This window comes from Cheilinus undulatus, linkage group 11 (genome assembly GCF_018320785.1).
Source record: "Cheilinus undulatus linkage group 11, ASM1832078v1, whole genome shotgun sequence".
Classification (NCBI taxonomy): domain Eukaryota; kingdom Metazoa; phylum Chordata; class Actinopteri; order Labriformes; family Labridae; genus Cheilinus; species Cheilinus undulatus.
Genome location: NC_054875.1, coordinates 3,553,802 through 3,568,822, shown reverse-complemented (window position 1 = coordinate 3,568,822; position 15,021 = coordinate 3,553,802). Strand labels below are relative to the sequence as shown.

General features: G+C 40.3%; 1 protein-coding gene across 1 annotated transcript; it reads right to left on the bottom strand.

Annotated features, from left to right (window-relative positions):
- Nucleotides 1-8,042: 8,042 nt before the first annotated feature.
- Nucleotides 8,043-9,166, bottom strand: nppb (natriuretic peptide B). The gene is made up of 3 exons (XM_041798593.1): nt 9,053-9,166; nt 8,239-8,537; nt 8,043-8,052 (listed from the first exon to the last, which is right to left on the bottom strand). The coding sequence occupies exons 1-3, from the start codon at nt 9,164-9,166 to the stop codon at nt 8,043-8,045; spliced, it is 423 nt and encodes a 140-aa protein (XP_041654527.1).
- Nucleotides 9,167-15,021: the final 5,855 nt, after the last annotated feature.

The following is a 15,021-nucleotide window of genomic DNA, read 5'->3' as shown; positions in this document are numbered from 1 at the left end:
TTCTAACACCTCTGCAGGATAAGGCCGGTGGTCAGATGTCTGTTCAAGTGCTGCTCGGTGCTGCTGATGTATATCATCGTGGTGAGCAGCCAGCATGACCTCAGGAACCATGTTGGAGCCGTGAGCTCAGGCGAGGTGTGTATTGGTGCATTGACAGGAATGCTGCATTCAAATACTTCACACTGTCTGCACTCCTCCAAACACCATAGTAGGTTAAAACTGCAGCTGCCGGCAGACATGGAGGCTGAGATTAGGAGAGGGAGGAAACAATTTATCCATACACAACATTTCTGTCATAGCACAGATGGATTACTAACATTCTTCTTACATTTTAGTCTATATACCTGGGTAATAAACGCTTAAAATGTTGTTAAAGTTACACATGGGCAGTGACGTGCACAGACTTTTTCAAGGGCAGGGGCGAAAAGAAAAAAGGGCACATACAGCGTGTTCTCGCCACTGAAGAGGGCACTAATTGTGGAGTGTTTATATGTTATACAAATGGCACATTATATAGCCTTAAAACAGACTGACTAGACAGACTACTCTGTTGTAGTTAGGATCAGCATCCACAAGAACTGTGTAGATTCAACGTTAGACTGTGAAGAACACACAGAAATAAATCAATAAATCCCTAGGGGGTCTGGGGGTCTTCCCCCAGACCATTTTCAATGAAGTAGATGCCATTTCCTGTATTCTAGTGCATTTTAACACCATATTAGCACCAGATAATCCAAACTGGTTCTATTAGATATAGTTCTGGCTCAATATGGATCAAAAAAGGGCCCAACATAAAAGTCATTGCAACAGTAGTGTTTTACCAAGCGGGAGGGCACTTTAGCACCCAAGAGGACAGTTTATCAAGTTTTAACCAGCCAAGGGTGCAGTTTAGTGTGTTTTGCAAACCAGGAGGGCACTTTAGCACACGTTTTTCAACAACTGGGACACAAGGGGGGACAACCGCCCCCCCCTGTGCACACCACTGATCCTGACCCTGTGTGTGAGGAAAATGACCAACAGTTTAATGCAACAGAGGAGGCAGTCCTGCAGGTAGTTCATATATAACAGTCAGAATGTGAATGATAAGATTTCCTGTAAGTTTCCTTTTTTAATCCAACCTCTAGTTACCGTGAAGTCTGCTGACAGATCAAAAAGAGAAGTGTGCTCTCCATGGTGCTGAAATCTCTGGTTCTGGTGTCTGTTTTTTAGCTCTAGAAGAGAACGGCATGCTGCCTTAAATTGGATCAAATAACACAAATCCAGCAGCAGGAAACTTTAGATGCATTGTTTCAATGCATACATTTCATAAACTAAAGGACTTTTTAAAAAACACATGTACATGTTTGACACTATTTATCCTGTTTGGGGTCATGGGGGTGGAGCCTATCCCAGCTGTCACTGGGTGCGAGGCGGGGTACACCCTGGAGTGGGTACCAGGCACACTCACACCTACGGGCATTTTAGAGTCACCAAGTAACCCAACAAGCATGTCTTTGGTGGTGAGAGGAATCTGGAGAACCTGAAGAGAACCCACACATGCACGGGGAGAACATGTAGACTCTGCACAGAAAGACCCTGACCGAGAGGAACCTTCTTGCTGAGAGACAACATCCCGTTAACCCCTGCTCTGCCCTGCAGCCTAAATCAGAAACAGATGGAACTTTTTCACTTCTACATGCCCACACTGAAAAATTTAATTGTGGACCTACTTATAAATAACCCATTGTTGGCTAACAAGAAGTTAAACCAAGTTTATGCAATTCAAGTTAAAAAGCTGCAGCTCAGTTGACCTTCATGCAACTTTTTCACTTAAGTTCAGTGCATTCAATTATGGCTCATTATCAAAGGATGCCCTTTAAAAGTAGGTCCACTATCTTTTTACAAGACTCACAAGCTTACTCAACACTTTTTTTTCATTGTTTTGTCGACTAAAACTGTGAAGGCAGGAATGAATCAAATGTGATTATAACTTAATGGCATTTTAATCTAAGACTAAGACTAAATTTATAAAACCTGCCTAAATTAACACACCAATCCCCCTCTGCCCCACCTTCAAAGGGAACATATTTTACCCTTTTAAGACAAGTTAGTATCAGTCTCAGAGGTCCCCAAGACATGCCTGTGAAGTTTGTTAAAGAAAAAACACTCCAGTATTCGATTTTCCATGTCTAAAACCCCCTCTGTTTCAGCCCTGCTCAGAATGAGTTGTTTCTGTGTCTGTGGCTTTAAATGTTAATTAGCTGTCCGACTTTGCCCCTGACCACGCCCCTCTTAGGGAATAGATCAGCTGGGAGGAGGATCAGGAGAGGCGGGTGGCACTTTCTTCCAAGCGGGCCAACCGAACCTGGGGGCGGGGCTAATTCCCCACATGACATCATGAGGGTAAAATGTGAGAATGGCTTGTTTCAGCTTGTTTCACATTTTCTGAAAGGTGGAGAAAGAGAGGGGGAGAGGGAATGGATTTTTCTGGTATTTGAGGGGATTGTGGACATATTTTTGTTAGAAAAGCCTGAAAAAGTGATTTTTGAATATTATGTCTCCTTTAAGGTCAACTGTTCATAAGGCTTTACCGGCACCAGCCACTTTTATCTATTTACATTTGACTCTATTTATTCTACTCAGGCCTCCTCACACTTATGTTGCATTAATGACAATATTCTTGCTCTGTTTTTCATATAAAGACTGTTTTTATATAGTTTATATAAATGTTTGCTGTTTTTTATATTCTATTTTTATTGATGAGAGAGAAATGCAACCTTAACCCTTTATGTGTCCTGTGTAGAACTGACGATAAAGTTAACTCTGATGACTGTCCCTCATCCTTTACCCCTCTTTTCATTTAGACCTTTTTCCTATAAACCAGTGGTTCTCAACTGGTAGGTCGGGACCCAAAAGTGGGTCATGAAGCACTTTTAAGTGGGTCGCAAATGTGTGCCAGAGAAACACAAAAAGGTAACAAAAACTCCATCTACAGAAGCCCTAAGTGGACACACAGTAATTTCATACATGTATTTTTGTTAGGTTTTCCTGTGATTCAGAGTAAAATTCAGTATTTTACTCAAGATTTCCACTGATTTATCTCCTTTTGTTGGGAAAGTAAAGCTGTTTTACCCAATGTAACAAGGCTATCTGTGGAAAATGGAGTAAAATAAGTTGTACTAGTATGCATGCAACAGTGTTGATTTCGTCGACTTAAAATATGACTAAAACTATTTGCTGACAGCCTTTTCTCCATGACAAAAACAAGACTAAGACCAACAAAAATAGATGTGTGATGACTAAAACTGACAAAAACTTAGTTTGGTTTTCATCAAGATGACTAAAAATAGAATAAAATGTAATGTGGTTTTCATCTGACATTCAAAATCTGTGATATTTCTCCACTAATAATAATAATAATACTTTTTATTTATTGGCGTCTTTCTGACACTCAAGGTCACCTTACAGACAGCAATCAGCATGAACAGTAATATAATTATAAAAAAATGCAAAAGAGTCTCAAAGCAACAACTAGATATGATAAAAGAGAAACATTAAAGACATGGATCAGGTGGGGTAGGCAAGGCGAAAAAGGTGAATTTTGAGCCGGGTTTTGAATATGGAGAGGGTCTCGGTGGAGCAGAGGTCAGGAGAGAGTGAGTTCCAGAGGTGAGGGGCAGAGTAACTGAAAGCTCTAGCCCCCATGGAGGACAGGCGTGATGCACTGTGGGTAAATCTGTTAAAAACAATGCATCTGTATCTATTCTGCCTCTCAGCTGTAGGAAGCAGGGACCCCAGGTTTAGCAGAGAGCAGAGACACCACTACCATGATTTAGTACCAGGTTTACCAGAGAGCAGAGACACCACTACCATGATTTAGTACCAGGTTTACCAGAGAGCAGAGACATCACTACCATGATTTAGTACCAGGTTTAGCAGAGAGCAGAGACACCACTACTATGATTTAGTACCAGGTTTAGCAGAGAGCAGAGACACCACTACCATGATTTAGTACCAGGTTTAGCAGAGAGCAGAGACACCACTAACATGATTTAGTACCAGGTTTAGAGAGCAGAGACACCACTACCATGATTTAGTACCAGGTTTAGCAGAGAGCAGAGACACCACTACTATGATTTAGTACCAGGTTTAGCAGAGAGCAGAGACACCACTACCATGATTTAGTACCAGGTTTAGCAGAGAGCAGAGACACCACTACCATGATTTAGTACCAGGTTTAGCAGAGAGCAGAGACACCACTACTATGATTTAGTACCAGGTTTAGCAGAGAGCAGAGACACCACTACTATGATTTAGTACCAGGTTTAGCAGAGAGCAGAGACACCACTACTATGATTTAGTACCAGGTTTACCAGAGAGCAGAGACACCACTACTATGATTTAGTACCAGGTTTAGCAGAGAGCAGAGACACCACTACTATGATTTAGTACCAGGTTTAGCAGAGAGCAGAGACACCACTACCATGATTTAGTACCAGGTTTAGCAGAGAGCAGAGACACCACTACCATGATTTAGTACCAGATTTAAGTAAGAGAATAAATGCTTGGACTAAAAGTAAAGACTAAATTGTGAGGACTTTTATGGACTAACACTAGACTAAAACTAAAAAGGATAGAAATGACTAAAATGTGACTAAAACTAAAATGCATTTCATTTAAAGACTAAAATTTAAAATAGCTGCCAAAATGAACGCTGGCATGCCAGTCCTTCTGAACGTGATTTTCTAACATGTTTGTTTTGTCCCGTCTCTTTTCAATACGTTTTTCTATTTAGGGTCCAACTGGCAACAATTTTTTGAAGTGTTCTTTTTTCCTCATGGTGTAATGGTTGCCAAGAATACTGATCAACCAACATTTATGAACTAAATTTTTAACTCTGGGTTGTGATTTGTCTTAGGTCTTAGGAGGTGGTGGGTCCTGATGCCTGACCAGTACAGAACCACTGCTATAAACTAAAGTTACTGGGACAACTCAGTGAGATAAAGGGGAACAGATAAAGTCAAAGAGGTTAAAAACTAAGCTAAATGCAAAGCAAAACAAACTAAACCCAAATCCCCCCTATGACATCACGGTGTTTGGTCCGCTCCATCAGGCTGGCTCCAACATAAAAGTCCTCTCCGCCCTTGGCCACGCCTTTTGCTCCAACCAGGAAGTTCCCTCCCCTACCATCCAGGTAACTCCAAAGACAGAAACCAGGACTAGAACAAGAGAAATGTGTTTTATCTGACACCGTGTGCTGAATCTGAACAGTGTCAGATCAAATGCATGAATAAGCTGAGACCAAATCAAACTTCAAAACCAAACTTTGTGTTTGTGAGGAGCTACTGAGGTTGGAGTAGCTCCTGAACAGAAGTGTCTGCTGCACAAATAGCAACAGAGTGAAGTAAAGAAGGATCCATCATCTGACCACTCACCTGTACAGAGTATGCACCTGTCTGGTAGGCTTTGAATTACAAACAGCTCCTTTATTCAGATCTAATCTAAAGCAGTGTTACTCAACCAAAGAGCCAAGCTGGTGAAAAATACCTTCTCAAGAGCTAAATCTACGTGGTGAAAGCGGCAAAAATGAGTTAAAGTGGCAAAAAAGAAGTTTAAGGTGGCAACAATGGGGAGAAGGGGCAAAGTAGGCATAAAATTATAAAAAGTGCCAAAAATGGGGAGAAAGAAGTGAATAAAAGGCAGAAAGTAGCAAAAATAGTTGAAATGTGACAGAAAAATGAGTTGCAGGTGGCAAAATTGGTCAAAAAGAGGCAAAAAAGGTAGTTAAAAGTGACAAAATCAGGCAAAAAGCAGCAATAGGTGGCAAAAACATGAGAAATGTGGCATTTGAAGGCGAATGGCAGCTGAAATGGGCGAAAAAGGGAAAAAATGCAAAAAGCAGGATGAAAGAGGCAAAATCTGATTAACAAAAGGGGGAAAACAGGATAAAAGTGGCTAAAGAAATGGCAAAAGAGTACTACAAGCAGTAAAAATTGATCTAAATGGGCAAAAAATGGAAAAAGGGGCAAAACAAAAATTGACAGTTAAATTCAGCTGTAAAAGTGTGGGAGACAAACTGACTAATAGATCATTTCTTAAGCCAAAGTTTCCCTTTTTTAAAAGTTTTCCGGGAAATATTACTTCCAATGAAGACATTAAAGAGCCACAGATCATCACAAAGAGCCACATGTGGCTCCAGAGTCACGCCTCTAACATCACTGATCTCAATAATATCTTCATCATCCCTGCAGTCTTCCAATGAAGGGGACCCCTCTAAACTAACAGCACCACTATATGAGGATGCACGCTAAAATCTGGTACAGCAGGCATAAAGACGACAAAAACTGCACATCTACAGATCAAAAGTCCCCATGGTTATCCCTCACTAGTGCCGTTTCTCCTCATATTCATGCAAATGTGCAAATATACATGAGTCAAAGTCTTTTCTGGTCTTCATATGCTGGTACAGTAAATCAGGGGTTCTCAACGTTGGGGTCGGGACCCCATTTGGTGTCGCGAGACACTGAGATGGGGTCTCCAGATGCCTTAAAAAACTAAGAACATTTTTTAAATGACACTGTTACCACTTACACCAATTTTGCCAAATTTTAACCCATTTTTATCACGTTTTCCCACAAATTTTATCAATTTTAACCCATTTTTGCAACTTAAAACCCATTTTTTTTGACAATTTTAAACCCTTTCCACTACTTTTCTGCCTGTTTTTGCCACTTCTATACCACAATCTTGACACTCTCTGCCTATTGTTGGCTCTGTTGACACATTATTGCCACTATTAACCCCCTTTACCACTTTTTAAGCCACATTTCACAATTTGATATGCCAATTTTTGCCCGTTTCTGACTTTTTCTGCCTCAGCTAAGCCTTTTTTGCCAGTTTATATCAATTTTCATCCCATTTTACCAAATTTCCACCTATTTTTGCCTCTTTAATTCCATTTCAGCCACTTTTGAATCCCTTTTTATCACTTAATATGACCATTTTTGCCACTTAAATCCATCTTTTTCCATTTGTTTGGTTATTTTTTGCCACTTTTATCTAATTTTTGGCATTTCTAACCCATTTCTGCTACTTTTAAAATCCAATTTCACCATCTTTCGCACCATTTCTTGCCACAATTGACCCATTTTAACTATTTTCAATGTATTTTAATTCTGTTTTAAACAAAAGGATTTACATTTGTAAGAGGGCTACTTAATACACAAATAAATTAAAATGTGTTTCTTTGATAAGAGTGGTTATTATTCAGGTTAAATATAAAATACCACAGCTTAACTTAACACTGGACCATGATTTTGCTGGCCCCCAGTTTGGCTAGGCCCCAGAAAGATCTTCCATTTTTCCCCCTAATTCTTGAACATGCGTGATTGTGTTCAACCATCTTCAGGTCCAGTGGGGGTCCCCGGTCTCTGGCACCTTTATTTTGGGGGTCGCGGGCTGAAAAGGTTGAGAACCCCTGCAGTAAATGTCTGAGGCAGTCAGTCATTTTAGTCTTTTGTTATTATTATGCGGCGCACAGTCTGATTCTGATTGGCCTGCAGCAAATTCTAAAAGTAAGGTGAAATATGGCCGACGTTACAACATGAACCTTCTGCTTGACTGTGGAGCTAAAACAGGCCATGCTACCATGCTAGTTTTGTAAACAAACATTTTGACGAGTCAAACTAAATTAAGATTTTTGTACCTAAACTGAGGCGACGCTGTAAACAGTAAACATTGGCACACACTAGTTTTGATTCTCTCAGGGTGAGGCAGATGAACGCGGCTCTACCGCTACCGTATATTCTTCTGTGGAAAGAGTTTGGACGTGTGCATTTTGATGCTGAATCATCACTCTGACACATTCATCGGTTTGCAGATGTAAACATTTATTAAAACATTCAACAGTACATCAACAACAGTCTCACATCCACTTTAAATAAATATACTTGTAAGCCACAAACAAAATTCAATAAATATTAGTAAATAAATAGCATTAAAATAAAAATAATCCTTTGGTAGAGACGTTGCAGGTCCATTATTAAGATGGTAAGACTTTATCTCTACCTGGATCTGAAAGAGAACAAGAAAAAGCACACAATTGTTAGAAATTCTCTAATATTTTCATAATATTGTGATTCAATTATGTTGATCTCCTATTTTTATTTACTTAACTGTCAATATAAGCAGGCAAATTAAAACAGAATGATTTGTATTTATGTTGTAGGTCTAAAAATGTTCATCACAGAGCTGCAGAGCTGTTCTAACTTACTGTATTTGCCAACAGTGTTGCAGCCCAGAGAGCTCATGGATCCTATCCTGTCCATCCGTCGGCCGAAGCAGCCCGAGGATTTCCTGGTTGAGTCGTTGCGGACGCTCTTCAGGTTTTTGGCGGACAGAAACTCCCGGATCATCTCCTCGTCCAGGTCGGTCTGAGGCTGCTGGGCGTCTGCTTCTGCTGCTGCTGCTGCTGCTTCATCCACGTCCACACTGTCCCTCTCTGCAGGATCCACACCGGTCTGCTCGGACACGGACTCCTCCAGCTTGTGAAGGATCACCTGGAAGACAAAGGCAAGGCTGAGTCTCATATTTAGCAGTAAATCATTGCAGTGAAGCATGGGCTCTACTCAGAAAGCTCTGCAAAGTCTCATGCATGAGTCGAAATTTGCAAAGTTAGAAGATGTTTTAGGTATGAACTGGGATTCTGGATGTCGTCTGTGTCATACTGAACCATGCAAAATGCTGTTTTGGGATTGCAATTTAAAGAATCTTTCTATGTTCAGTTTTTGAGTGTGCTAATTCAAGATAGAGGGCCTTCAAACTAATTCTGTTGTACTTTTATGCATTGCAAACTCATTCAGGCTCTTTTATTTTTAGTAAACTTTTGCTTCAAACTTTGTTTATACCAATAATAAGTCATTGAGAGCACAGATTTAGCTTTAGTAGCCTCATATCAGATCAAAAATACCCTTTAAACTTACAAAAATCAAATAAAATCCCAGTGTTTTGCAGCTTAAGTTTCCCTTAAGGGCTCAGACTTTCCCACCCCAAGATTCAGCCTTTGCAGACTCACCTTTAAGATGTCCATGTCGGTGTCGGTGAGGCCGGTGCTGATGGGATATGAAGCGATCAGCTGCAGGTTTAAGATGAGCAGGAGGCCGCAGACGGAGGCGTAGGACAGCTGCATGTTTCTCTTTCAGTTCCTTGAGTCGGTCGCTGGTCAGAGGGGTTGGTGGATGTATGCTCCTCGGCGTCTGTCCCTTGTTGCTCCTTGGATCTCGGATGCGGCAGCAGTACCGCTCCACTCTTTTATACACCAGCCGGGCTCATGCAGGAATGTCAGGAATTGGACTGACATTCCTGACACCTGATTCTGATAACGGGAGCTGTCGGAAACTGCTCCTTTTAAAGCGCTGTCTATTAGATATGGGGCATTCGTATGACATAGCTGCTTCCATATGACACTTGGTTTCAGAAACATACTCGAACCCCCCTCCACACGGGACATTGTTGTCAATGAGCTACGGGAAGTAGTAAACTAGAAGACAGGGTGATGGGGTTTCTAAATTTAGGCGTGGACGTGATTGTGGACGTGGTGTGGAAGAAAATTCTGACATAAGGTCTTAGCAGGAGCAACAGGAACCAAAAAAAACAGAGGAACTACCCAGGAACCACCACAGGTATGGGTCCATTTTTATTTTAAGGTCTGGCTTTAGTCTCATATTGTGGCTCTGACATGATTCAGTGAAAAGACCTGCAACTACACTTAAATGCAAATGTTTTTATGTGTTTAACTTGAGAGAAACACGACTAAGTCTCCTGGGAAAAGTTGACTTTTACTCCACTTAAGGGCAGCGACCAACCTTCTCAAAGTGAAGATCTCCCATGATGCAACAGACAGAGCGACCCAATATCACTGAGAAAAGTCAGCGTACCCCAATTACAAAAAAGGTGGGGCGCTGTGTAAGCTATAAATAAAAACAGAAATCATTGAATGTCAAATCTCATAAACCCATATTTTATAATAGAAAGAGACCAGTTTCTGGAGTTTTGGAGAGGAATGTTGTCTCATTCTTGCCTGATGTAGGATTCTAGCTTCTCAACAGTCCTGGGTCTTCTTTGTCATTTTCTGATACTCCAAATGTTTTCCATTGGTTAAAGGTCTGGACTGCAGGCAGGCCAGTTCAGGACCTGGACTCTTCTCCTGTGAAGCCATGCTGTTGTGATGGATGTGGTATGTGGTTTAGCATGGTCTTGCTGAAATAGTCAGGGCCTTCCCTGATAGAGACGTTGTCTGGATGGGAGCAGATGTTGCTCTAAAAGCTCTCTCTACTTTTCAGCATTGATAGTTCCTTTCCAGATGTTAGAGCTGCCCACGCCCTAGGCACTAATGCAACCCCATACCATCAGAGATGCAGGCTTCAGGGGAGGCAGAACCATAAACCAGAGAAAGGGGATTTGCTCTGCTAACTTCTGCCATGCATGGAGCAAACTGGACCGATTTTTAGTAAATGTAGTCGACTATTAAAGGGATACTTCAACATTTTGGTAAATTCGCCCATTGCCATAATCCCTTTAGTCTAGTAACTGGTTCATTACCTTTAGTTGTCGGTGCAAGCTGTTCTTAGATCGGCAGGGCTAGATGGGAGCTGCTCTGCCAACACTATTAGTCTTATGGTAGTTTCAGCTTTCCCTCATCAAACTCATCAAACTCATCAAATACACAATCCAACAACTCCAAAACGCTCTCGTGGACAAGTTGTGACCTGCACATTCACCACGCTATGAAATAATCATGGAACATTACGAGACGGAGATGTTTTAAAGTTAAATGCAAAGCCAGAACTACACTCCAGACATGGCTGCTGGGCAGAGCGATTTCAAAAGCGGTAAAAGTGGTTTACTCAAGAAAGTAGTTCTGAGTATCTGCTTCATGTGTCGTAATGTTACATAATTATATGTTACTATTTCATAGCGTGGTGAATGTGCAGGTCACAACTTCTCCATGAGAGCGTTTTGGAGTTGTTGGATTGTGTATTTGATGAGTTTGATGAGGGGAAGCCGAAATTACCATAAGACTCCATAGAATAGGCAGAGCAGCTGGTATGTCAGGCCTGCCGATCTAAAAATAGCTTGCACTGACAACTAAAAGTAACAAACTTATAACTAAGACTAAAGGAATTATGTCAGTGGGCGAATTTGCCAAAATGTTGAAGTATCCTTTTAATGTGAAGATGTTCCGGAGCGTAGATGGTCGAGTGGTTTGAGGCGCTACCCATGTACGCGGGCAGCCTGGGTTCGAATCCGGCCTGTGGCTCTTTACCACATGTCTCTTCCCTGTTTCCGAGTCTATCCACTGTCCTTCCTCTATCAAATAAAGGCATGGAAAAAGCCCAAAAATAAATCTAAAAAAAAGTTAAGATTTTCCTGCATTGGTCCTGATGGTGCTGGATGGCCACAGTGTTAAGCTAATGACAGCATTACACTGTTAAAACTCTTGGTCATATTGAGACAAATGCACCCTGTTGTGACCAAACAAGGGGGATTTTTTGGCAAGAAGTAAAGGGAATTTCAGCCACTGAAGCTTACTGAGACATTTAGCACCATAAACACAAAGACAGCCTCTTTGAGAGCAGGTTTTTGGCACCAACAATGAGGCTGAAGGTGGAGGACTGCATGGACTCAAACTCATAGTTCCCACTAAATGAGAGCATAAAAACTAGGCAACCAAATACTTGGGAAAAATGTATATATCAAAACACATGCAGACCAAAATATCCAAAATATATAAATTTAAAAATAAAAGTGCTTAAAGATGAGGCCTGAATGTTTAAGAATATGACTGTTTGAATCCTATTTTTATCTGGGTAGGGGTCCACAGAATAAATTATTTCCTCTTGGGGGCTCACTGAATCACACTTTGAAAACCCCTGGCCTAGAGTTTAGGTCGCGCTGCGTGTAAGCTAGTGGTCTGGGTTTGAGTCTGGCCCACGGCTCTTTCACCACACGTCAGTCCTCACTCTCTCATCCCTGTTTCCAGCGCCACTATCCTACCTCTCTCTAATAAAGGCAAAAAAAGCCCTGAAATATATCTTTAGAAAATATATACATTTTGCTTTGTGTGACCACAGAACAGTTTTCCATTTTGCTTCAGTGCATTTTAAATGACAGCGGTGTTCACATGTCTTCTTCTCTCCATGATCCAGCTTTAACCGTCATTGGTGGATGGCACAGACCACTGTGTTGACAGACGGTGATTTCTGGAACGTTCCTGAGCCCATGCAGTGATTTCAGTCCAGAATCAGGCCTTTTTTAAATGCAGTGGCCCCTGAGGGCCCCTTCTTGTCCCTTGCTCAAACATTTCTCCAGAATCTCTGCGTATTTTGATGATATTATGGTCTGTAGATGGAGGGAGATTTAAAGTCTTCAATTTTACACTGAGGAACATTTTTCTGAAATTTTAGACAGAATTGCTCCTCCAGCTGTTTTTCATTAGCACCACTTACTTTTCCAGCCTTTTGTTGCACCGTCCCTACTTTTTTGAGATGTGTTTATGTATTATATCTTTCAGGAAATGGTAAAATATCTCAGTTTCAACATCTGCAGTGTTGTTTTTGTTCTACTGTGAATAAAATATGGAGATAGGAGATTTGAAAATAATTGCATTCTGTTGTCATTTACATTAACACAGCGCCCCAACTTTTTTGGAATTGGCATTGTATAAGTGGCAGAAGATCCAAGTAAAACATTTGTAGATTTACTCTGCATGTACTAGAGATACTGAATCCTCTTTGGTGTTTTAAAATGATCCAAATATTCAAAATTGTTGTTCATAATTTATTGTTGATTTTCGTTCATGTTAGGGAAACTTGAACAATAAAAACATTTTTTTCAGTCAATGTCCGTGCATCAAACAAATGTTTGGAGCATTTCTCCATGCATCAAAGTTAAACAAGCAGCATAATGTTCCAGTTTGCGTTTTCCTTTGAATTCTTTCATGCATTAGTGACGGTTTGGCTCAGATGGAGCAGGAGCACACGGAGGCTTCAGGCATCCAGTCTTAGGATAAATCCTGATCCTGGAGCTCTTTGCTGCATGTCTTCCCCTCTCTCCCCATATTTCCTGCCTTTCTTCAGCTGTCCTATCAAAATAAAGTCCCAAAGAGTGATATTGAAAATATTTCTTGCACAATAATGGTCAATCTTTCAACCATGAACAACAAACCAAAAACAGAAAACATGACTCAATTTAAAAGTGGAGAAGAAGCCACCTCAAAAAGTGAGACGAGCTTATTTTTAGTGATCTTCCTTTCTGAAATATTCCACATTGATCACAGAGCTGCTCAAGTTTAATGTTAAAATAGAACTAAATCTCCTTATTTAAAACATCATTTTATTTTGGTGAGAAAAGCATGATCCAGTCATCATTCATGCCCCAAACAGGAAAAAAAAACAAAACAAAACAAAAAAAAAATCAATCAGACTCGTCTATTATGCAAAATAATTTTTTACTGCAGCACAATCTAAAACAAGGCAACACTACTTCATCCAACAAGAAAAAAATAAATAATAAATACATTTACAATAATTTATTATGACTTAGCAGCTCACATATGAAAAAATAAAACCACAGTCCTGAATCTGAACTGTGAGGAGAGAAGAAGAAAATCCGCCCTTTAAAGTGTCTGACAGCTCCAAGACTGAGAGGAGAGCACACGTTATTCTGTGGACACAAGAAAAACAAGATTATTATTATTTATAAGAAGGTTTTATACATTTGTATAGAATCTGAAACGCTGCTGTGGAGGTTAGTGATGGAAACTATCATTCAGCTCTGAAATAACTCATATTCAAACCAAACTATAAGAATCCTTAAACGATGTTTGGTCTAAAACATGAAGCAGAGTCTGCCTGTGACTGAGCACTGAGGAGGAAAAAGATCTTTCCTTTATCAAAAAGCATCATAAAGTTGAAAAGAGTTCTCAAATAACAGCTAGCCTCCATTTTTCCTGAAAACAGGTGGCACATGGAGCAGACTGGACGGATACATCTGGGGTGCCCTTGAGCAGTCGACGTCCAGCTGCTGCAGTGCAGATGCTCGTTAATCAAACCATGGTGTGCATGGAGCAGCAGCATCTGCACATATTTTCCATTTTCTATTGCATTGCATGGCTAAAATATTAAATCTATTCAAAGTAAAGGCAGATGGCATAGTTTGCTTCACTCTTAGGATGAATATTGCCCCATTACCTGGAGCGGTTCTTTTCTGCATTCTGCAGCAGTTTGGTCGACTACTGCTGGTTCTAAATGTGCTTTTTGACTTTCTCAACAACTATTATTTGATCTATATTACATCCCTTCAGTTAATTTTAGCTATCTGTGCATGTGTGTGCTGCACCATATTTACCTCATAGATGATGTTTGCATTAAAAGAGTTTCCAGAGTGCCTGCTTCCTAGTTTTCCCTTTTAACTAATCACACAAGACAAAATTTTATGATTTAAAGTGTATTTTTAGCATTATTAAAGAGGCTTTACCACCACAGAGTGTATGCAGCTCATTCTTTTTAATGCTAAGTATTTGAGTAGTTTTCTTTGCTTGAGTTCTAAAACGGATCAGTGGGACTTTAACAGCAAAATGAGGATTTTAACGCACATTTGATATTGTAAATTAATCTGAATATTTAACATTATTTTTGATTATTCTTTGCTCTTATCATTTCATGATATAGAGTGAGCAAATTAAAGCCTTTTCTCCAGTAGATGCTCGTGCGTAAAACCATTAGCCTGTGCGTAAAGCTGCAAACACGCAAACTTGTTGTCAGTAGAGGCATAACACCTGATTTAAAGTTCTTATCTTGTTTCCAGCGCTGCGCCAGGAGTAGTTTCAAACGTTACAGCGAAGTTTTCAGATTTACTGGATTTCATCCAGTGAATGTATCCAAATATTCATCATCATCGCTCTCATCTTCATCGTCTATGGATGTTTGGTGCAATTAGAGAGTATTTTTTGAACTAATAAAACATTCCTCCAGTAAATAATCG